The following is a 23196-nucleotide window of genomic DNA, read 5'->3' as shown; positions in this document are numbered from 1 at the left end:
ACTTATAATAATTGTTCCTTTAAGGGAAGTTAGCGCTACGTAAGAGAGGAGCAGGCGTCTCGAATAAGCGTCACTTACTTATAGTAGTCGCACTTGCGCTTAAACGAGCTAAAGACGGCGTTATAGCGATAGCTAATACGAAGGTGTACTAACCGCGTATAGCGGCGATAGGCCGTAGGTACCTCGACGGCGCGGCGCTTACTTACCGACGCTTAAGCGGGGGTCGCCGGCGGGTCGGGTGCGCTACGCTTACGGGGAGTACGTAGCGGCATAATAAAGAGTGGATGTTTAGAAGAGAAATCTATAAGGCAGAAAGAATGTTAATAAGAGGTAGTTACTAGGGTATGTTACTTAGTAAACAACCTACTTAGAGATCTGCAGATATAAGACCCTTGCGGATAGCAGCGGTAACGCATACGCCGCGTAGTAGGGGACTTATTAACCCTCTTATCGAGTAGCGGTTATTAAGGGAATTAAACCCTCGCCCTTCTTAGTACGGCATTTAGCCTACTAGAAGGAGGATGAAGTTCCGAAAGCGGCTACATCCTATATAGCTAGTTTGACTAGCCGGCTTTTATGTAAATAGCCCGAAGATTGCTTAGAAAATAGGCACTTTACTATATAGAGTCTACGGACCCCGAGCGCGACGCATACGATGCGCGCGCGCCTCTATTTCCTAAGACTACGAACTAAGGCCAGTTCGTATAGGGGGAAGGAGGTAATTGTAAGGGCCGTATAAGAGCCCTTACAATAATAGGATTAATAGAGGTAGCTGGATTAACTAACCTTAGAGAAGGGAGTACAATATAACCTAACTGCTTAGCGCAGGCTTAGCGCATGCATAACTCCTGCGCACAGCGCACATTCAACCTACAAGAATTAGTCTTATCTCTAATCGAGTGATTACGGGTGTCTAATACATTGCTACATCTTTACCCTTATAAGTATTTTTAAGTAAAACTTTTTCTCTATTTTTTCCTTCTATTAGAGCCTCCCCTATATAACTTCCCTAAAGGTAACCTCCTCTAACCTTAATCTACCTCCTTTTAGAAAGAGGTTTTATAGATCTAAAAAGTTGTAGCTAGTTAGTTATATAGGCTAATACATAGGAATTAAGAAGCTATTTTTAAGATAATAACTTACCTTTTGCATTAATTAAGGAGTAGGCAATTTTATCTACTTCCTCTTTATCTAATAGGTAGGAAGATAATACTTCTAAGTTAGTAATATCCTTAGCTTAATAAGCTCTCTCTCTAGATATTCTTCTAACTTTTCTTATCTCCTTAATAATAGAATTAACTACCTTTCTTAGATCTTCTAGAGAATCTTTTCTTAGCTCTTTGTTAGAAAGTGCAGTTATGGAATAGCTATACATCTAACATAACAGAGAGCTATATAGCTATAAGGTTATATAACTCTATATAGGGTAAAATCTCTTCTTAGGAGATGGAGATACATCTCTAGATAATCAACTTAATTAACACATTAGTTCCTACTTTTAAGTACTGCCTGTCGGAGACAGTAAGCTAGTTAAAGATCAAGATACTCTTATACTCCACCCCTAAAATTCTGCGAACCTCCGACTAATATTCAACACTCTTAAGGCTTTTTAGAAAATTTCTTATTAGATCTCTAGACCTGTCTTAGCCTATTAGTATTTAATTACTAGTAAGTATTGCCTTAAGATAGAGATCTAATTGCCTTTTAGGCCTTTTAAAGGTCTAGACATTTTTTAATCCTATATTTTCCTTTATATAGGAAATAGATAAGGTTAAATATAGCTATTATAATCTCTAAGGAATTATCCCTAGCCTCTTATAATTCTAGGATTAAAAGAATCTATTTATAATCTCCTTTAAGAAGTAGTTAGGCTATAATAGTATTCTTAGTTACCTTAAATCTTAGTAGAAGGGCTAAGAGGAGGATCCTAGCTTTCCTATAAGGGTCTTTATAGTAAGCCTCCTTTAGATTAACTTCTGCAATTCTTTTAGCTATCTAACTAATTTTACTCTAGGCTAATCTAACTAAATTATTATCTATTATTCTAAAATTAATAAATTCCTAAACTATAACTATAACTATTATATAAGCAGTTAGAACCTTGCTATATTTTAAAAGTAGAAAGATCTACATCTTAGTAGTATAGGGTAAAGCTAAATTAGCTTAGAGCTTATTTATATTATCTAAACTAATTCTTAATCTTAGTTTATATTTGTATTTTGTATTGCTCTTACTAAAGCTTAAATCTTATACTATAATTCCTAGCTAGTCTTTCTTTAGCTATATAGTAATCTTTCCTTTATTAACTATTATTATTAACTTAATAGCATTAAAGACACCTTTCCCTTCTAGATTGTCTTTCTAGAGATTAAACTATCTCTTCTAGTTCTCCCTTCCTAGGATTAGAATCCTAGCTTAGGAGGTTATATCCTTATTATCCTCTATCTTTATAAAATAAAAATTTTTCTTTTATTTAGCTTAGTCCTACTAAGGCTTTTAGTAGTAGGGGAGGAGAAGGTATATTAGTATAGGCTTTAATAAACAGGCCTTAACTGTTTTATAGCTTTAGACCCTTATCCTTTTAGATTTTCTTCCTAGCTTATCTATATACTAATCCTTAGTATCTCTTATAAGGCAGTATAGGAGGATCTAAAATCCTCTTTCCCCTTTTCTATATACTAGTATAAGGTAGGAATTACCTTTACTACTTTAAGGTTAAAGTTCTTTCCTTTAGTTTAGCAAAACCCGGGCTTATAACCTATTAAAATTGTCTAACTAAAAATCCAAAACTAGTAGCTAGGGAGGTAGTAGGATGCAGCGGCAAAGGGTAAGATAAGAGACTCTAATCTTAAACTAATTTATTACAAGGTGCATAGCACTTAAAGTAGGAACTAAACAAGTGTGTTAATTAAATTAATTATCTTAAGAACTAAATATTAAGAATAAGTGTGTGCCTTTAGCCGTAGCATCCTAATTACCTAACTAGGGAATTACCTTAGAGTAGATTCTACTCTAAGCTCTCTTTCCTTTCTAAACCTATTAGGTTTTAACAGCTATTATATAAACACCTATACCCTTCTAAAGAAGGATAGAAACCCTAATAAGAACCCCGTAGGTTCGGGGAAAGCCTAGGCTTCGTCGCTAAATCTTTAATAGCGATAAAGCCTAAGTAACTATACGAAGGTCCGCTTACGGTAGAATCCGAGGAGACTATCCGGAGGTACGGACACCTAAAGAAAGACAAACAATCCTTTAAGGTTGCGTGTATATTAGATACGGGAGCTATAGTTACGATAATTAACTAAAAACTTGCCGTCTAGTAAGAACTACTAAGGAAGGAGGCATAACTCCCTTACTTAAAATAGTTAGAGAACTAAAGCATACACTATTATAGTGTATACGAGGTTAAGCTTAACCTTACGGATAATAATAGTATATAGAGAATATATAATATCCTAATATACGGCGTCGACTTAAGTAATACCGATATTCTCTTAGGCAGACATACCCTTAAAACCCTTAGTATCGACATCTAAAATTAGCTAGGGACTTAGAGGTATAGTACTCTTATAAGTACTATAGAACGTATCTCTCTAAAGCGTTTAAAGCGCGAGTCTAGGACGGATAAGTTAAAGATATACTTCGTCGGGTAGCTTCGTATTATAAGTACCGTACCTACTCCGTAGGGTATTCGAGTTTACGTCGTTACCTCTTAAGGGAGTTTCGAGATAATAGTTAATAGGATACCTAAAGCTCTAGAGTTATATAAAGATATATTTAATAGGGACTCTATAAAGATCTTGCTATCCTTCCGATCTACCGACTATACTATCGAGTTAATCGGGGATAAGGAACCCCTATATAGACTACTATATAACCTCTCTATAAGAGAACTAGAGGTACTACGTAAATACATTAGAGAGGAACTCGCTAATAGTCGCATCTAATATAGCGTAAGTCCCGTAGGGGTACCGCTACTATTTATACCTAAAAAAGACGGAGGTCTACGCTTATACGTCGACTATCGCGCTCTAAATGTAGTTACTATAAAGGACCGTAGAGCACTCCCTTTAATTAACGAGACTCTTAATCGCCTAATAGGAGCCTACTACTTTACGACTATAGATCTTAAGGATACGTACTATCGTATCCGCATCCGCGAAGGCGATAAATAGAAGACGGCGTTCCGTACTAGGTATAGGCACTTCGAATATAAAGTTATACCCTTCGGCCTAACTAATACGCCGGTAACGTTCTAAGCGTATATAAACCGAGCATTAGTAGGATTGTTAGATAATATCTACGTAGTATATCTCGACGATATCCTCGTCTACACCTATAGTAAGGATATTAAGGAATATTAGGCTACGGTCCGCTTAGTATTAGACCGGCTTTAATAAGCAGAACTCTTCTATAGTCTAAAAAAGTGTTCCTTCGTATAATCCGAAGTCTACTTCCTAGGATTTATCGCTAGTAGAGACGGTATTAAGACTAACCTAGCAAAGATCTATACTATATTAGAATAGCTACTACTAAAGACTTTAGTCGAGCTCTAAACCTTTCTAGGGTTCGCTAACTTCTATCGACGTTTCGTACCCGTATACGCGAGGGAAATAGCGGCGATAGCCGACTTTCTAAAAGGTAGTTAGTCTTTCTAATAGACAGATAAAGTATAAAAAGCATTCGAGAAGCTAAAAAGGTTATTTACCTTAGCTCTAGTACTATACTACTTTAACCCTACGAAGCCTATACGGCTCGAGACCGATGCCTTATAATTCGGAATATTAGGCATCCTCTCGTAGCTCTTCGACGATAAGTAGTATCTAGTAGCCTTTATATCTTATAAAATATAAGATGCTAAATAAAACTAGCAGATATATAACTAAAAACTCTTAGCTACTATCTACTCCTTTAAGATATAGCGATACTACTTTAGTAGCCTGTCCGAAGCCTTATAGGTTTATATAGACTATAATAACCTTAAGGGGATCTAGACCGTCTAGAAACTAAATCTAAGATAAGTACGATAGGCTATATTCCTCGGAGGGTTTAACTTTAGAATATACTATTACTCTAGGAAGACTAACCTAGCAGACGGCCCGTTAAGAAGGCTAGACTTCTAGACCGAGAACGCTGCTATTAACAATCTCTTACTAACCCTCTAGCATAAACTCCGCTTAGCTAAAGAAGGGCTAATACCGTAAGTAGTACGTATTACCTTTACCCGGGTTAAGACAAGTAGTAGTAAGAAGAGAACTACGAGCGACGAGATATCGTCTACTAGAAAAGAAAAGGTAGGAGTAACTAAGATCTAAAACTAAACACCCTACGGACCCCTTATAGTATCCGACTTAGATAAAGAAAGCTTAGTTAAAAGCAGTTCGGATACTAGTAGCGAGGCTATATATCCCTCTCTAACTACTAGCGCTATTAAATGTATATAGTACGTACTACGCTCGGTAGTGCGTATACTATTAATAAGCAAAACTACCTCTAGCGACGCTTCGGAAACGTTCGTAGAACTAATCTCCTCGCTATAGCGGAAAGACATATTCGTATCGGACCGGAGAATATAGTAAAGTAGCGATAAGACGCGAAGTAAAAGCAGGAAGCCTACTTCGTAGGTATTTAACGAGAAAGGCTTACTCCGTTATAACGGTCGATTATATATTCCGAATAAGCCTACAGTCCGCTAGGAGATTATAACCGAAAACTATAACTCTAAGCTCGTAGGACATTACGGAGCGGAGAAAACAATTAGTCTTATCTATCGATCTCTATACTAGCTAGAAATAGTAGCGGACGTAAAGTACTTCGTAAAGTGCTATCCGATATACTAATATATTAAATCTCTAAGGATAAAGCCTTTCGGCTACCTTATATCCCTTCCTATTCTAAGCGAAGTATAGGAGGAAGTAAGCCTTAACTTTATTATAAAGCTTCCTCTATCGAAGATAAATAATAATATTTACGACTTAATTCTTATTATCGTAGATAGGCTGTCTAAAATAGCCTTATATATCCTAGCGAAGGAAACCTAGTCTATAAAGGACTTCGCGGGGGTGTTCCTTTATTTAGTAGGAACGCGGTTCGGTTTACCGTATAGTATCGTAAGTAAAAGAGGAACGATATTTACCTCTACATTCTAGAAGGAAGTATACTATCAGTATTAAATAAAGAGAAGGCTAAGCACCGTATACTATCCGTAAACGGATAGGCAAATAGAAAGGTAGAACTAGACTCTAGAAATATACCTTAGAGCATTCTATAATAATAACTAGGATATATAGAGTAAGCACATACTCTAGTACTAGAGTTTTACCGTTCCTTTTCGTATACGGTAAGTACCCTAGATAGTCCGAGATATATAAGGACATATATTATAAAGGGGAGGCGCCGGTAGCTACGGAGAGAATAAAGAGAATTAAGATAATTTAAGAAGCCGCTACGGACCGCCTACGGAAAGTATAAAGTTAGTAATAGCGAGTATATAACAAAAAGTACGAAGATTATAGCTTCGAGGAAGGAGCTCTCGTACTCTTAAACGTAAAGAACTTAAAGGTACGATAGCTAAGTAAGAAGCTTACCCTCCGATTTATAGGACCTTTTCGGGTTTAGGCGAAAGTCGGTAAATAAGCTTATCGACTTTACCTTCTATCGTAATATAGTCGCATCTACGACGTCTTTTATATATCGCTCCTCCGTCCCTATTACTATAAACCTAACGCAAGTATAACGAACATCGCTATACTAGAGTTAGAACGAGCTAAGGATAGCTCGTAGATATAAGAAGTCGAGAAGATCGTTACGAAGAGGACGCGGAAAGGTAGCAAAGAATACCTACTACGTTAGAAAGACTACGATAAGGAGTAGGATATATAGGAACCCTAAGAGAACTTTAAGAACGTAGATAAGCTCCTATAGGAATAGCGAGATATCCGAGAAAAGGGAAGCTAACCTCTACGAAAGCGTAGTACGCGAAGATAGTATAAACTAATTTTATTTCGCTCTAAACTTAATTATATAGAGTATCGCTAATAGGCAGCCTACTACTTATAGTATAAAAAACAGTCCCTTAGGGCGCCTAACGGGTCTTAACGTCGAAGTAGAGTCGACGTTCCCTATAAATAAGAAAGAAAAAGATAGGACTTTACGGACCCCTTACGGCCTAAGATAATTAGCCTATAAATCTACGAGCGAATATTACTCCGGTAGTACTAAGACCGGCCTTAGCTATTAAGCTAACTAGGTTACGGAATAAAGATAGCGTAGGAAGAGCTCCTATAGTAGGAGCGGAAGACTTATTAGGTCTTACTATACTAGGAGGCGGCGACGACTACCCGACTTCTCGGAGCGGTAGATCCCGGAAGCGCCGGGGAACCTTAGCGTACTCCTTACTAGTAGTAGGTCTAGGAAAGAGAGGGCCTATACGGGGCGGACTAGCGTTAGTAGCTTTAAGTTTCTATAATTCGCGGCGTATATCCTTTAGCTTAGGTATAACGTCGCGGTAAGTAGGAGTAACGAGCCCCTATAGCTCTAGGATCTCTAAGCGGGTACTATCTCCGGTTATACTATTAATTCGTAGGGCCTCCTCGGCTACGTCTATATAAGCGGTATCCTTAAAGAGCTCCTCGAGAAGGAGCTTACGAGTATAAACCGCCTCGTACGATACTAAGCGTGCCTAAGCCTTATTCTCCCGGGGGATAGGGAATGTCCTATAGCTATACTACTTAAAGCGCCTATTAAACTTATCTACCTAGAAGTCGACCTAATCTTAAAATAATAGGTGCTCCTCGCTATAATCTCTAGTAGCGATTCTACGAGCATTATCTAAAAAGATAGCGTTACGGTCCGCTTACGGATTACGAGTAGGCGTCTCGAGGAAAGGATCGGCACCGAGCCGATCTAACGAAGGAAGACGACTAGAGAACGGCGTACCTATACCGCTTACGGATTTAATATTAGAGGCTTACTCCGCCTCGTCCTCGTTCTTAGCCTTAGTTAGCGCGCTAGCATTAGACTTATTATTACGTTTACTCTTCTTAACCTTCTTAGTCTTCTTCGTCTTCTTAGCCTTCTTAGCCTTCTCGGTAGTAGTAACCTTCGCGGCCCCCTTACGGCCCTTACGGCGGGAAGACTTAGCGACCTAGTCGATATTATCGAGGTCTATAACCTTATCTATATCCGATAAGGCATTAGAGGACACCTTATAGGCCTTAGGTTCGCCGTCCTTACTAGTATCTATCGGATTACTACTTAATAATAGAGAATACTCCTCCTCGGAGTTATTACGAGTAGTAGAGGCGAGCGAGAAGGGAATCGCCTTATTATTAAGGCGCTTATTATTAAAATTGTCTAACTAAAAATCTAAAACTAGTAGCTAGGGAGGTAGTAGGATATAGCGGTAAAGAGTAAGATAAGAGACTCTAATCTTAAACTAATTTATTATAAGGTGTATAGCACTTAAAGTAGGAACTAAACAAGTATATTAATTAAATTAATTATCTTAAGAACTAAATATTAAGAATAAGTGTGTGCCTTTAGCCTTAGCATCCTAATTACCTAACTAGGGAATTACCTTAGAGTGGATTCTACTCTAAGCTCTCTTCCCTTTCTAAACCTATTAGGTTTTAATACTTATTTATATTTAGGGTCTTCCCCCGGGTAGGCGTGCCCTTACGTTAGCTCGTCTTTTTATATTTTACCGTTATAGACTTCTTACTTCGCTTAGCTAGGGTTTTACCCCTACTCTCGCTACTCTCCGATAATAAGAAGTTTACGGACACCCCGTAGAAAGATACGCGGTTCCTACTACCGGGAGTACCGGTAGGGAGAAGAACTAGCGCCGCTACGGGTACGGTAGCTTTACTATAAAAGCGCTTAGGAGATAGCTTCTCTAGATCCTCGTTTAAAGCCGCGCGTCTATTCTTAAGGAGATCGCGGCGTAGTAGTAGTAAGGGCTCCCTAGGGCGCTTTCCCGACTTCGTTACGGAAGCGGGTTAGGCCTTTAAGCTAAAAGTAATAGAGACTCCGCCTACGTTACGGTCCGAAGGGGTGCCTAAGAAATAGCGGCGTATTAGAAGAGTAGTTTACTATAGAAGAATTAGTAATTACCTTACGGACACCTTACGGTGTACTTTATACTTATAGCTATAGGGCTATATATATATAGCCTAGGACGCTAGGTACTATATATACCGAGACGTATACGGTCCCGCTTAGTAATCCTCTTCGTTATATCGAAGTTAAAGGTAGGACGACGGGTCTACTACTATCGGACATCTTCTCCTATACGAGCCGCCTCTATTTCTTACTCGCGGAGTGTATAGTTATACGAGAGTTAAGCTAGTATTAGCTCTATACCGGCGGTAACGGCCGCTTCGTTACTACGGACCTCCCGAGTTATCTACTTCTTTTAACGGTGTTTAGAGAGGCCTTTCGGTAAACCCTCCTCTACGCGAGCGAGCTTAGCGCGGTATACGTCCGCGAGCATAACAAGTACGTTAACGCGACCTTAAAGATATATAAAAACCTATAACCGCGTTAGTACCGTAGCGAGACCGCACGGTAGGAGTATATCTACTATAATATAAGCTCCGCGCTTATTCTTTATATAACGCGCGTACGCCTTACTATATAGCTACTTATAACGGTATAATAGCGTAGCGAGCGATTTATTATACTAGAAGTAACACGGATACGTCTACGGCGTATCTTTACTTATATCTAGGGCTACCTAGATATACTCCGTTTCTCGATTCTTTCTAGAGAAGTATTTCGGTACTACGCCGAGGGTATATAGGCCGCCTATATTAGGGCCTTACGGACGCCTTATAGTAGGAGTTAAGGATCGTTATAGTAGGTTCTAAAGGGCCGGGAAGGCTAAGGGGAGCGGAGTATATAAAAGGCGTATAGGCTAGTACGTCTAAGTTAGTAGAAGAGCGTAGTATTAGTAATATAGAAAGGTTACGGAGCGCGTACGAAAATTATAATAAGTTACTAACGCTCCTATAATAATAACCGTACCGACGACGAACCTCTAGCGGGCACCCTACTACTCTACTACGATAAATCCTTAGATTGCTACTAGGGATAGTAGCCTAGAAGGGAGGAGTATTATAATAATAGGCGGTAGGGCTCCGCCCCTACCCCTATCGCGTACCCCTTACGGACCTCCTACGGTATTCTACCTAAAAGTCCTAGGATATACCCTACGGACCCCTTACGGTTACTATACGGTCCTCTCGCGGACCTCCGGGGAACTTAGGGTTAAAGGTATCTTCTCCCTAACCGAACCGGAGGGAGAGCGACTACTCCTCGAAGAAGAAAATAAGAAGGAGAAGAGAGAGAGGGAGGAAGGATAAGAATTACTATTCGATTAATATCGGAGTATCCTTTATATCTACTTAGCATTCCTTATACTATGTAATTACCCTAACTATCCGAGCCTACCCTAACTCTATATATTTACATTATAGAGTTAGTAATTCGTATCGCTTAATACTAAGCTTATACTACTTACCGAGCTTTTCTTATCTATATATAGGAAGTAGCTCGAACTATCGATAGCCGAGCCTCTACTAGAGCGTAAGCTTCTTATTACTCTTAAGCTTCTTATTCTTCGTATTATTATACTACTACTAGTCCGTTTTAAAGGCTTTAAGCAAGTAGCTAGCGATTAAGAAGCTCCGCTTCGTAAGTTCGTTACCGCTCTTAAAGTAAGAATGCTATCCTTCTACCGAGTTAGAGGTCCGTATCTATATAAGAAGAGGATTGTTCTTACAGAACTTAGTATACTATATAGATGCGTACTCGAATAACTATTCGCGAACCGTATACGTATAGAGCCTATCGTTTATACCGGCTAGTAGTAAGTTAAGAGCTAGCTTTAACTAAGCCTTAATATTCTTATCCGTTTTATAGTAGTGCATTATATTAAAGAGCGCCTTATTCGTAGCCTTATATCTACCCTTTAGAGGGAACTTCTTCCGTATTATCTCGCTAATATATCGCTAGTAGAGTAGTAGCTTTACGCTATCGCCGAAGGCTATACGAATAGCGTTTTGTTCGCTAGCGGAGTTATTAGGAATAGTCTACTATAGAAGCGATGCCTTATCGTTATTACTAGCCTATAGCTGTAAGGGTAAAGATATAGCAATGTATTAGACACCCGTAATTACTCGATTAGAGATAAGACTAATTCTTACAGGTTAAATGTGCGCTATGCGTAGGAGTTATGCATACGCTAAGCCTACGCTAAGTAGTAAGGTCACATTACACTCCCTTCTCTAAGGTTGGTTAATCCGGCTACTTCTATTAATCCTGTTATTATAAGGGCTCTTACACGGCCCTTATAATAGCCTTAACGTATAGAGCCCTTATATAATAACTACACTATACTAGCTCTTAACTACTATATAAGTAACCGGCCGAAACGAGCTATTACCGTTACGTACTACTAGGTTAATAAGATACTACGGTAGGCCGAGGGCGTAGTACGTCGTATCTATAATAGTAAAGATACTAAACTCCTTCTATAGAGTAACTCCTTTAGCTATTATAATAACGATACTACGCTTTACTCTATCCTTCGGAGTAGGAACGGCAAATAGCTAGTAGTACTACTCTAGGTCTATTATACGGTCGTTCGCCTTAAGGAGTTATTAGTCCGCCGTATCTACGTTCTTTCGTACGTACCGTATATTACGGTTATAATAAGGCGACTAACGGCTAATATTATAGGCCTACTAAAAGGTAACCTACCTACTACTAATATTACCGTTTTCTTTATTACGTCTACTATTCGAGAAGCACGAGGGCTATTATCTATCCGTTCCTTTATCGCCTCTTTTAGAAAGCCGTTTAGCCGTCGTACGTCGTACTCTTCGAGTATATAGCTATAAGCGCCCTTAAAAGGTCTATACTTAAGCGTAATTAATACCGGTTCGCTATCTTTATTAAGTATTATATATACGTAGAACGAGACCTAGTATAGCTCTAACGGCTTTAAGAATACCTTCCTATTCCGTACGGAAGTACTACCTTTATCTACCGAGTATATAGTAGTAGAACGCTTCTTCTTAATATATTAGTAGTATACCTTTAGCGTAGGCGATCGATTACTAGGTTAGACGGTTTTAATATAGTTCTATATATTACTAAGTAGCTTCTTCGCTAGTTTAAACTTATCTAGCGTAAGCGTAATGTCCTCTATAAGAAGGAAGTAGTCCTTTCGAAATACCGCTCTATTTATTTCGAAGGATATATAAATAGGTAAAAAAGACAGGTTCGATTTCGTCTCGAAATTGCGGTATGCTTAGCATCCATTTGTTTTGTTTACCTCGATTTGTTTTAGTATGTAGCACACCGAAATATGTCGGTGCGCACAAATTATTCACGATGACGTTTATGTACTAGATCGGTCGATCGGTTGGCAAGGTACAGACCACCGCAAGATGATGGAGCCTCGGGTTGTCATGATTGGCATCCCGAGTGAATGAGAGCGGGCATCGACTGCCATCCCGTTCGCCACCATTCGTGGATGCACCTTCCAGAATGAAGCAGGTTGGGAAGGCGCTGTGGACAGCAGCGGTGTGCAAAAGGTGGTTCTTACTTCCCTGCTGGTTCTGTCCATTACATCCACCAAACCAGAGTTATCACTGCAACATCCACAGCCCACACTCACCTTCATCTTTGCTACGTTACACGCGTGGACAATCTCCGAAGCTTATTCTTCCCGCAAAGCAAGATTGAACAACATGTCGACACTTTCAGCTCTGGCAAAAGCCTTGACTGTGCTGGCGGCTACAACGGTGCTCGCTGCAGTCAAGTTTCCACCAATCCCCGCAGACAAGACCACCCCATCCCAACAACGCCTCGCGATCGATGGCCCGAATTCCATGTCCGTTGGATGGAACACGTTCGAGAAGCTTGATCACCCATGTGTTTCTTACGGTCTATCAGAGACCCAACTATTGAAAGATGCCTGCTCGACCAGTTCATCAATCACATACCCATCATCCAGAACATGGTTCAACACTGTGGTCTTGACCGGTCTGGAACCAAGCACGGTCTACTAGTACAAGATCAACTCCACCAATTCCACAGCAGAGAAGTTCCTCTCTCCTCGCTCCGTAGGACAACAGACACCCTTCAACATGAGCGTAGTAATCGACCTCGGGGTATACGGCGAGAACGGCTACAACACGACCAAAAGAGACACAATCCATGACATCCAACCCGAGCTCAACCACACCACAATCGGTGCTCTCGCTCGAACGGCCGATCAATACGAGTTCGTCCTCCACCCTGGAGATCTCGCTTACGCAGATCAATGGGGCGATCGACCCTCCAATGCCCATGATGGAAAGAATGCCTTCGAAGCAATATTAGAAGTTTGTGACCTTCCATTCCCTCTCACTCCTTGACTGACTCTTTGCTCCCAACAGACCTTCTACAACCAACTATCCCCCATCTCCCGCAGGAAACCCTACATGGTCTCCCCCGGAAACCATGAAGCAAACTGCCAAGATAAAGTTCCAGCCAAGAATTATTCATGCCCGGAAGGGCAAAGCAACTTCACAGACTTCATGAACCGTTTCGGCAGGACAGTGCCCACAGCCTTCCTCTCCACTTCCCAATCCACCGCCGCACAATCTCAAGCCCTGAAAGCCGCATCCCTCGCTGTACCTCCTTTTTGGTACTCCTTCGAATACGGCATGGCACATATCGTCATGATCAACACCGAAACCGATTACCCAGGCGCCACAGATGGACCAAAATCATTCTACAACGCGGGAAACTTCAGCGCCCCAAACCAACAACTCGCATTCCTCGAAGCCGATCTCGCGAGTGTAGATCGTAGCGTAACCCCTTGGGTTATTCTTGGAGGCCATCGACCTTGGTACAGTAGTGTAGGAGATAGATGCAGGCCTTGCCAAGAAGCGTTTGAGGAGTTGATGTACAAGTATGGAGTTGACGTTGCAATTTTCGGGCACGTTCACAACGCGCAGAGATTCGATCCTATGTATCGGAATGCTACGGATCCGAGGGGATTGAATGACCCCAAGGCGCCGATGTATTTGATCATGGGAGGGGCGGGAAACATCGAACCGTTGGCTGCTCTTCCTCCGGGCGAGAACGCCACTGGAATGGTTTTCGCGTACGCGGATGGTTATTCGTATGGGAATGTCAAATTTCTGGATCGGAATCGTCTGGGAGTAGACTTCATCAGAAGCTCAACTGGGGAAGTACTGGATTCGAGCGAGTTGTACAAAAATCACTCTGTGGATTTCGTACTCCAGGAGTGAAACTACCTTAGCATAGCCTTACCTAACCTAACCTACCCTACCCTGACCTACCTAGCTTAAACTACCTAGCTTAACCTAATCTACTGATCGATACCTATCTTCAGACTACAATCGACCAGGAAAAGCAAGATGTCTATGCTCCTCCCACCAAACCTCCTCGTGCGCAGCAATCAATTCACAGGCATCTCCCGTTCTCTCATCGAATTCTCGCAGTCGGAGAATACTCTTCTCTGCGGCTTCTCTATCCAAATGAATACAAAGTCTCCCATTTCCACCAGGAGCCTCCCAAGTCCCAATTTCCTTTTCCCCAGTAAGTAGTCTTCGATCATGAAACGCATCTCCACAGAGTAGTATCCACTTGTTCTCGGTTCTACACAGCAGATTGAGATGTCCGGGCAGATGGCCTGGGGTATCGATCACATAGACACTTTGATCTCGGAATAAATCCAAAGTCGCAGGGAACGGTCCCAAAGGTTTCCAATCTCCAGTAGTAGTAGGATCGGGCAATTCCTCCGTTCGATCATCAGGCAGCGTATCGGGTTCGAAGTGTTGATGACTCGCTATCCCTCCCAGCCCTTCCTTCAAAACTTTCAAGGCTCCGTTTCCGAGAAGAAAGCGCGCTCGAGGGAAATCTTCAGGGTCGCCGTGGTGGTCATAGTGGACGTGAGAGAGCATCACAAGGTCTATTTCTGCGGGGGAAAGACCGCCTGTGAGGAGTTGTGCTGCTACGCCGGGTTCGAGATTGAAAGGTGCTCGGCCGTCGATGTGTTTTTGCATGTGTGTTGGGTAGCGGGATTGTGCTTTGCGGAGGCCTAGGTCGAACATCATGTTGATGGGCTTGGCATTTCCGGTTGGGTTGCCGATTGATTGGACTGCATTATTATTGCGGCCGCCGGGATGTTGGATGAGGAATGTTAAGGAGGGGACTGTTCTTTTTGCTCCTTCTTCTGCGGGATGGACGAAGAAGTGGTCGGAGAGGGTTATGAAGCCGCCTGGGATGGGAGAGACGGTGACGTGGGTTTGATTTGGAGATGCTGGTGGGAGGAAGGACATGTTTGGGGGGTTTGTTTGTTGCGTTCGTTTTTCGATGGATTGATAATTCACTTACGTACCATTCCATAGCATATATCAACTCCACCCTCTTGAGGGTAGTCACTATCCGAGGAAAGTAGGAAGGTTCCCCGCAAAATGTAATACAAAACACCGGATCCGTCATGGTAGCTCCTCTTCCGAGATCGGCCTCGAGGGTGGGAAAGTTAGAGGTACATACATAGAGCTCTCACTGTTATATCCATCTCCATCTCCACCATATCCCTCTTCTCTTCCTCCCGTCTCTGTTTGCACAACCTGTTAGCCTCGATCGCATTGCCTTGGCCCTCAAAAGATTCACCCAAACAAAACACTTCCGACCACACCAACATCCCTTCAAATCAGCAACCATGGCATCGACCTACACCCCCGAAGAAATCAAAAAAGCCCATGAAATCCTCTACAATGAAGGCATCAAAATGCGTAACCAAGTGGCCGGGAAAGCATACGTAGACAAGTCCCTCGCAAACGCAACACCTTTTTCCCAAGCCATGCAAGAAGTTCGTATTCCCTAGGTACCCTCCCTTCATCATCTCCCTCCTTCTGACGCCCTCAAAACAGTACGTCTCAGAATCCTGCTGGGGATCGATATGGACTCGTCCAAATCTGCCCTTGAAAACCCGATCGTTCCTCAACATCGCCATGCTCTGTAACCAGAACCGCGGGTCGGAATTGGCTACTCATGTCAAAGGTGCATTGAACAATGGAGCCACGGAGGAGGAGATTAGAGAAGTGATTTTGCAAGCGGCGTGCTATTGTGGAATGCCGGCGGGGATTGAAGGCTTCCGAGTTGCAGGGAAGGCGTTGGAGGAGTGGTATGCGGAGAATGGAAAAAAATGAGTTAAGGATGAAGTTTCGGGACTTATTGTAGGATGGTGTGGAGTCATAGTCAATCGCAATCCGTAAGAAAGTCACCAGAGAAGTCCATCTCGAGGACCACATTCATAACGGCATGAGAATGCTCCTTTAGCTCATACAGCAGTATTTCAAGCACAATAAAACAAACCTCGCTGCATCATTTCCGGGCCTGAAGTACGCTCAATTCCATTCCGTCCATCCATCCATCCATCCATCAATCACGGTTTGACGATCATTCCACACCTACGCATCCCTCGCCTTCCTCCACTCCGTCTCCTGCTCCATCTGCAACTCTCCTACACTCTTGGCGACCTCCTCCAAAATATCCGCCGCACGCTGATGATACTCGGCCTGCGCCTTGGCCAACTCGACCAAATTCCTCAACGGCTCCGGGGTGTCGAGGACATTGCGCATGACACTCGTCGCCTCGTCCACCTTTTCCACAAACACATCCTCAGCATGCTCCAACGCCTTGTTATGTTCCTCCGAGTTCCCACCGCGTGACTTGACCGCATCCAATTGCAGACGTGCATTCTGGACAGCTGTGCGAGCTTTATCGGCCGATTTGATGCTTTGGTTGAGAGTTGTGGACCACCCCGCGAGGAATTTGCCTTGAATCTTCTCGTCTTGATCCAGACGAGCTTCACCCACTTTCTCCGAGGAAATGGCAAGCTTCTCAAGTCCTTGTGCGAGTGGGTCGGGTTCGGTGGAACCTTGTGGTGTGGCAGTCGCGATCGTCTATCATCAAGACAATCATCATCATCAGTACCATGTTCATCGATATCCCCATAAGGATATTTTATTGTATACAACTCACCTGACTTCMACTCAAACAAGCCCTCGCAATAGCATGACTGAACGTCTTGGGCTGCGGCTTCGCGGTCGGAGGAGCAGTCAAGGCTGCCTGAGCCTCAGCAGCGGTGCCAGCTTTGCTCAATAAATTGACCTTGTCGGTGATGGATTTGCCCAAATCTTGAAAGGATTCCTTGACGTTGGGTGGGTAATCGTAGGCTTCATTCGTGTATTGCGAAGTGGCGGCGAGGAGTTTCTGATGCGTAACCTTGRGCGCATCGATGCGGTGTTCGAGCTCAATGTAGTCGTGCGGAAGCTCCGTCTTCTCCGTCGCGTTGCCCGTTTGCTCCTTGATCCATTGCTGACTGCGCGTCGCAAAGGGCGTGACGGTCGAGGAAACGCTGTTGGTGAAGGCTTTGAACTGTTGCATGGTGGRGGTGTAGGTGGGGGTGGGTGTTGCGGTAGGTAATGTGTTGATGTTTGGGGAAGAGGAGAGGCAAGCAAGCAAGCTCTTACTTGTCCATGAGCTTATCCTGCCTGCCTGCTGCTGTCCTGTGCGATGATGGGTTCGCGTGTGACAGTCGCCGCTTTGGGCTTAGTATGCCGATGATGTACAAGGGTCTCAACGATATTAAGAGGTATCTATCTGGAGGGGAGGATAGCCGTTTACGAAGTCTACATGTATAGGAGCATGTTTTTGAGAGTCAATTCAATTGACACATTATATTAAGTGGTGCAACAAATGTGTTTGATCACTGATCACTGCAACTTCGAGCCCTCACACATCGAACAAACTCGTAATCTTGCTGCCTCCGTTTGGTAGCTTCGCCCTCAGCACAGCCCCAGGATACGTCCTGCTATCCACGCCATCATTCCAATCCGCCTGGTAAGGCAGCCTGCATCCAGGTTAGCACTCTTCATTACAACATCACACCACGGTTATCGTCACATGCTTGACTTACTGATTGATGTTGATGTAGATGTACCCATCAGTAGACACGCTCGCTCCGTCCGGCCAGATCATCCTTGGATCCCTCACAAATGGCTTCGTCAGCCCATCACTTGGATCAAAATAGTAAATCGCGTTGTGTTCCGGCATGAGTTGGTAGATCAACCCATTACTGTCACCTTCAAATCCGTTCGCGTTTCCACCACGTTGACCATGGTTGGAGACGTTTCCACGGGCTTGAATCTCCGCGAGTGGATTCGTGTCTTTCTCCCGAAGATTGGCGGTAGGAACGGTCCAGAGGTAATTCGTTGTCAACGGGGAGTAGTACATTCGCTCTCCGTCTGGAGAGATTTGAAGTCCATCAAGCCCTTCTTTTTGCCACGAGATGGGCGATCCTTTGGACCGAAAGTAAAAGGGCTTGCCTTGGTATGAAGGTACGTCGTTCTCGCCGCGTAGAACGGAAACATCTTGTGTAAGACGGCGCCAGGACTCTCCAGTGCCAAGATCAATCATGATGAAACCAGGACGACCTTCATTGGAGCTGTCCACAAGATACGCTACACCTTGACCGGATGTACCGGACAACTTCGGGTTGAAGTCGAAGCGCAGATCGTTGAGGTAAGAGTCTGGAAAGTGGACGTCTGCAGGAAACGTGAAAGTCTGATAGATTGTATCGTTGGCAAGAGAGATGGCGACCAATTTTGGTCCTCCAGGCTGAGCATACGGCATTGATGGCTCTCCCTGTCCATTGTGTACAGTTGGACGACCTGTATCAATCGCCCACAGCGTCTCCGGACGTTTGGCAGATTTGGATGTAATGTAGATGGCTTGCACGGAGATCAGACCAGTCGCATTGCCCGAACCGAAAGGGATCCCGTTCCAGGTGGTATTGAGCTGCGAGACTGGGAGGTTCACGTCCGCGGAAGGGTACGGCTTCTCGGCAGTCTTGTTCACAGCCACACCAAGAGTGTAGTCGTAGGATCCTCTAGTGTAAGTCGCAAAGATGCGACCATCGGAAGCGACTGCGATCCCAATCGGCCATTGGTCGTAGTAATAGTGTACTTCTTCAATAGACGGCCCGTAAGTTCCATTGTCGAATCTCAAGATGGAGTCAGTAGGGCTTTGGTATGTTGCATTCTGCGCCACTGCTTGGCTAGCAAGTACGGCTCCTACAAGCAAAGCTGATGAGGAGCGCATCTTCGGGTGGGGTGATTGAGATTGAGATTCTCAACACCTCCAAAGCACTGTCTAAAGTATAATAAGAGTGCATGCAATATGGTTACGTAGTTACCTCATCGGTGACGATCGAAACTCATCATCATCCGGAAAAGCGGCTTTTACATGTATTCGAGGTCTCACAGCCACGCGTTATGTATGACCAGATGTCGTCGCACAGAATGTGCTTCGGATGGGGTGGAAGATCAAGGACGCGTATGTTGCCGTGAGAGAGCCATTCCATGAAGCCATGCGTGCTGTAGCCGGCGAGTTTCTGCTGGCTCGCGTGGGCATCGCAACTCGCTKCTCCTCACTTCACGACATATATCACGCAAAGGTGCTTTGAGGGAAACTGCTTCGTGCTTGTGAGATCATGTCGAGATTGATGAAGGGAGAGAGGAACTGTGAGCGAGCGGAGGAGAGACATCCCATCAGTCTGGCTCCTCCCTTGCGGGCCGAACGGCAACGTCCGAGCACGCGCCTGCCCGCCGCTTTCCCCTTCAGCTTTCATGATTGTTTGCCTGATCGCAAATCACATCTGGCATTTCCACCCAGCATGGCGGGTCCACGACTTCCCTTTCTCTGGCCGATGCTGGCCAAAGGAGGGCTGGAAATATCAAATCCAGCTCTCCGCTCCGCCAAAGCTGCTGGGCGCATTCGAGCACTACACTCCACGCCGAAGCGCAGACAGGCCGATGCACCCTCACAGCGCTATGGCACCGCCAATCAACCGCCAGATCATTTGGGAGGAGGGAAAGTGGTTCCGGTCACACCCAAGCCGACGGAACAAGCAAAGGCATTACCGAAGATTGGGGAGAAGCTGCAGCATGATGGGGAGGTGGAAAATGGACAAGCAGAGAAGAATCCTACAACTGTCGACGAGAATGCAACGGTGAAATCGGCGGGAAAATCCTCCGGATCTCTAAATGCAGCATCGTCTGAAAAGCCCGTGGAATCATTACTAGAAACGATCCCCGAGCAACAATCCAAGGACCAACAATCCACCACCTCATCCTCATCCACAGACAAACCCAACCCCACACCCAAAGTAGACGACCATGCCCCACCAGTCAAACCCCCTCATATGGACACACCCCGCCACGTCCACCACTTCGACTCCTACTCCCTCGTCCAACAACTTGAAGACTCCGGCTGGACCGAAGACCAAGCCATAACAGTCATGAAAGCCATGCGGTTGATGCTCTCGGAAAACATCGACCTCGCCCGGGAAGCTCTCGTTTCCAAATCTCAAGTCGAGAACGAAACATATCTCTTCCGCGCTGCGTGCGCCGAACTCAAAACTGAAGTCACATCGCGAAGGAAATCCGAGCAAGAAAAGATGCGTACGGAACGAACACAACTGCAACACGAGATGGAGATTCTCAATCAGAAATTAGGGCAGGAATCTGCTGCGATGAAAGACGAATTGAGAGGAATGTTTGACGATAGGAAGATGGCTGTGCGGAACGAACAACGCAATACGGAGAGCAAAGTCCAGAAACTCAATTACCAAATCACGGTAGATCTCCAAGCCGACGCAAAGAGCGAAGTCGAAGGATTAMGATGGGTCATGACGAGACGAGTCATTATTGCTTTGGGAAGTGTAATTTTTATGGTTGTGGGGAGTTTGAAATTGGCTAGCAGTGTTATTCAAGATCAGGAAGCTGAGGCGAAGAGGAGGGGAAAGATGAGGAGTGGAGGGACGCAGACTGATGGCGGTCCCGGTGGTGGTGGTGGTGGAGGAGGGAATGGAGGGTATAGAGATTCGGGAAATCAGGGTCTTTCCCCTGGTGATGTGTTCATCAAGGAGAGTGGAGAGAATCCTGCGCTGATTACGCTGGGATAGGAAGGAGAGGGAGGGAAGAGTGTGATTGGTCTTCTGGATGATTGCATAGCAGGCGTGTGATTTGGAAACGATACCCAAAACTCGGCTCATCTTGGTTTTTGATTTTCTCCTGGATATAGATAGACTTTTTAGAGGAGAAGAAGGCAAATCCATTACCATGCATGCTTGTATGCATGTGGGCGTGTGATATCGATCTCATCTGATCTGAACTGAACTGAACTGGTCACACGTTCCATCTCGCTACGATTGCTGCTTATTCTCCGAAAATGTCACAAGATCTCTCAGCCTCGACTATCACAAGATCCCTCAGCCTTACTTGCGAGGTAATCTTCCTTCACACCAAGTAAGCAATCAAGCGAGCTGCGAGCCAGGCAAGTAACGTGATTCATATTGTATGCTACGTACAAGTGACAGCAAAAGCAAGAAAAAAAAAGGCCAAACCAAGCGAATGTTGTGCCTCTCTCTCCATATCCATCCCTCCTGGGTATAACAAAACAGTCTCCGCGAAAGTATCAAACAAAGTTCCCTCTCCGTCCTCCGTCCTCCTCCCAATTCCCCTCCTCGCTCTGATGATAGTATGAAGGCAGAAAGAAAAAGTGTAGTACTAGATACAAGTAGATATCAGCAATGCAAAAATGCCCCCAAAAGAAGAATCCTACAGAATCACATCCAGGAAACACCCACTCTCCACATGTGACAGACAGACGGTTGGTCAATTCACTCATCATCACTTCCTCCCAAACATTTTCCCCGCAATCCCCTTTGCAACATCTTCCCCCAACCACGCACACTTGATAACAATTTCAAACTCCCTGATGATCCTCCCTTCCACCTCTCCAAATCCACTCCCACACTGGACCAAAATCGGCGGAAGTATATCCCCTCCACTACATGTGGTGGCAGATAATGCGGCTTCCGCGAATGATAGTTGCTGTCCCAGACTTGTGGATTTGTTGTGAGAGGCTTCGCATAAGACGATGATGATTGCGGAGGCTTCGTGCAGGAATGCAGAGTGTGTGGAAGTGAAACCTACGGAGGGGATGTAGGGCACGTGGCGGATTCGAGGGTGGTGGGAGGCTAGGGAGCGACCGAGAGTTTCAAATGGGTCGATTGAGGGGGACAAGGAGGAGGAGGTCGATGAGGATGTGGATTTCTTGGTTGACGATGATGTTGAGGGGGTTAGAACTGGAGTGAAGAGGACGACTGTTGATGTTTTGGAAAGGTTCTGGAGGGTTGCCATTGTCTGTGATGGGGATTTCTTGGGTCGGGATGATGCTGTTGTTGAAGATGATGATGATGATGATGTATTGCGATTCGCCTGCAGGGAGACTTCTGCCAGTTGAAGACGGAGGGCAAGAATGGAACTCGGTTGGTAGACAGGTAGATTTGGATCCCTCATGGTAGTTGGCAGAAGATGTTGTATGGATGAAMAAACCAGCATCGGGTATGGTCCCTTTACAAGTATCTTATATGACTTCTTCCGCTCCTCCAACGGCCGAGTACCATCTTAGATTCAGCCGGGACAATGCGCTCAAGGCCTTGTAGCACAAAGCGAACTAGTTACAGCAAGCTCTTTCGGGTCGTTTGCAGGAAGTGAAGAAGCGGAGCTGCTCGAACTCTACAGACACATGCAGGAGTCCAGTCCAGAACGAGGTGGTGATTGGAGTGGATGTAGAGGAGCTAGTTGGTCCGTTTATGGGGTGCCTTGGATTGGAGCGATGAACGCCCGAAAGAGGGAAAGATCGGGTGGCTGTTAAAGCGTCCCACAGGCGCGTTGCAGGGAAATGATTGGTTGGGGGAGGGAATTTGTGGTGAAATTCATTGGTTGCACGACAGAGAGATTGGATATATTGGCTCAGGGAAGTCGAGTGACCATTGTGCAGCATGCAGGGCCCGTGCAGCCGCGAAGAATGAGGCTATGTTGCCGATGATGTCTTGCCTTGATGTTACGGACTGACTTACCGATGGATGGGAATGACCAAAGAGTGCTCGAGCTCGACCTCCCTACCTCTCGGGACGGAGTTTCAACCTTTCCAGGCTGTGAACAGGACGGCGGGAGGCTGCGGCGCAGAAAGGAAGAGGAATAGCAAGCGGCAATCCRGCGGATATCTTTTTGCGGGGATTATTTCTTTCTTTCT

At 44.4% G+C, this 23196-nt stretch overlaps 7 protein-coding genes; 3 read left to right on the top strand and 4 right to left on the bottom strand.

Annotated features, from left to right (window-relative positions):
• Positions 1–13157: 13157 nt before the first annotated feature.
• Positions 13158–14309, top strand: RCC_04666 (related to purple acid phosphatase; the record flags this gene model as incomplete). XM_023769944.1 has 2 exons in its annotated part: positions 13158–13394; positions 13449–14309. The coding sequence occupies 2 exons, from the start codon at positions 13158–13160 to the stop codon at positions 14307–14309; spliced, it is 1098 nt and encodes a 365-aa protein (XP_023625712.1).
• Positions 14310–14414: 105 nt separating this feature from the next.
• RCC_04665 (uncharacterized protein) lies at positions 14415–15362 on the bottom strand (the record flags this gene model as incomplete). Its single annotated transcript, XM_023769943.1, has 1 exon — positions 14415–15362. One exon carries the CDS (start codon positions 15360–15362, stop codon positions 14415–14417), a length of 948 nt encoding a protein of 315 aa, XP_023625711.1.
• Positions 15363–15748: 386 nt separating this feature from the next.
• RCC_04664 (related to uncharacterized homolog of gamma-carboxymuconolactone decarboxylase subunit) lies at positions 15749–16238 on the top strand (the record flags this gene model as incomplete). XM_023769942.1 has 2 exons in its annotated part: positions 15749–15898; positions 15960–16238. 2 exons carry the CDS (start codon positions 15749–15751, stop codon positions 16236–16238), a joined length of 429 nt encoding a protein of 142 aa, XP_023625710.1.
• A 261-nt stretch (positions 16239–16499) lies between these two features.
• RCC_04663 (probable BAR domain protein) lies at positions 16500–17478 on the bottom strand (the record flags this gene model as incomplete). XM_023769941.1 has 2 exons in its annotated part: positions 16500–16994; positions 17074–17478. The coding sequence occupies 2 exons, from the start codon at positions 17476–17478 to the stop codon at positions 16500–16502; spliced, it is 900 nt and encodes a 299-aa protein (XP_023625709.1).
• A 348-nt stretch (positions 17479–17826) lies between these two features.
• On the bottom strand, positions 17827–19194 carry RCC_04662 (uncharacterized protein; the record flags this gene model as incomplete). XM_023769940.1 has 2 exons in its annotated part: positions 17827–17944; positions 18011–19194. The coding sequence occupies 2 exons, from the start codon at positions 19192–19194 to the stop codon at positions 17827–17829; spliced, it is 1302 nt and encodes a 433-aa protein (XP_023625708.1).
• A 574-nt stretch (positions 19195–19768) lies between these two features.
• Positions 19769–21058, top strand: RCC_04661 (uncharacterized protein; the record flags this gene model as incomplete). Its single annotated transcript, XM_023769939.1, has 1 exon — positions 19769–21058. One exon carries the CDS (start codon positions 19769–19771, stop codon positions 21056–21058), a length of 1290 nt encoding a protein of 429 aa, XP_023625707.1.
• A 727-nt stretch (positions 21059–21785) lies between these two features.
• Positions 21786–22457, bottom strand: RCC_04660 (uncharacterized protein; the record flags this gene model as incomplete). Its single annotated transcript, XM_023769938.1, has 1 exon — positions 21786–22457. The coding sequence occupies one exon, from the start codon at positions 22455–22457 to the stop codon at positions 21786–21788; it is 672 nt and encodes a 223-aa protein (XP_023625706.1).
• Between the last annotated feature and the right edge of the window lie 739 nt (positions 22458–23196).

Source organism: Ramularia collo-cygni (genome assembly GCF_900074925.1).
Source record: "Ramularia collo-cygni strain URUG2 genome assembly, contig: RCC_scaffold06, whole genome shotgun sequence".
NCBI classification, from domain to species: Eukaryota; Fungi; Ascomycota; class Dothideomycetes; order Mycosphaerellales; family Mycosphaerellaceae; genus Ramularia; species Ramularia collo-cygni.
This window is presented reverse-complemented; position numbering and strand designations above follow the sequence as displayed.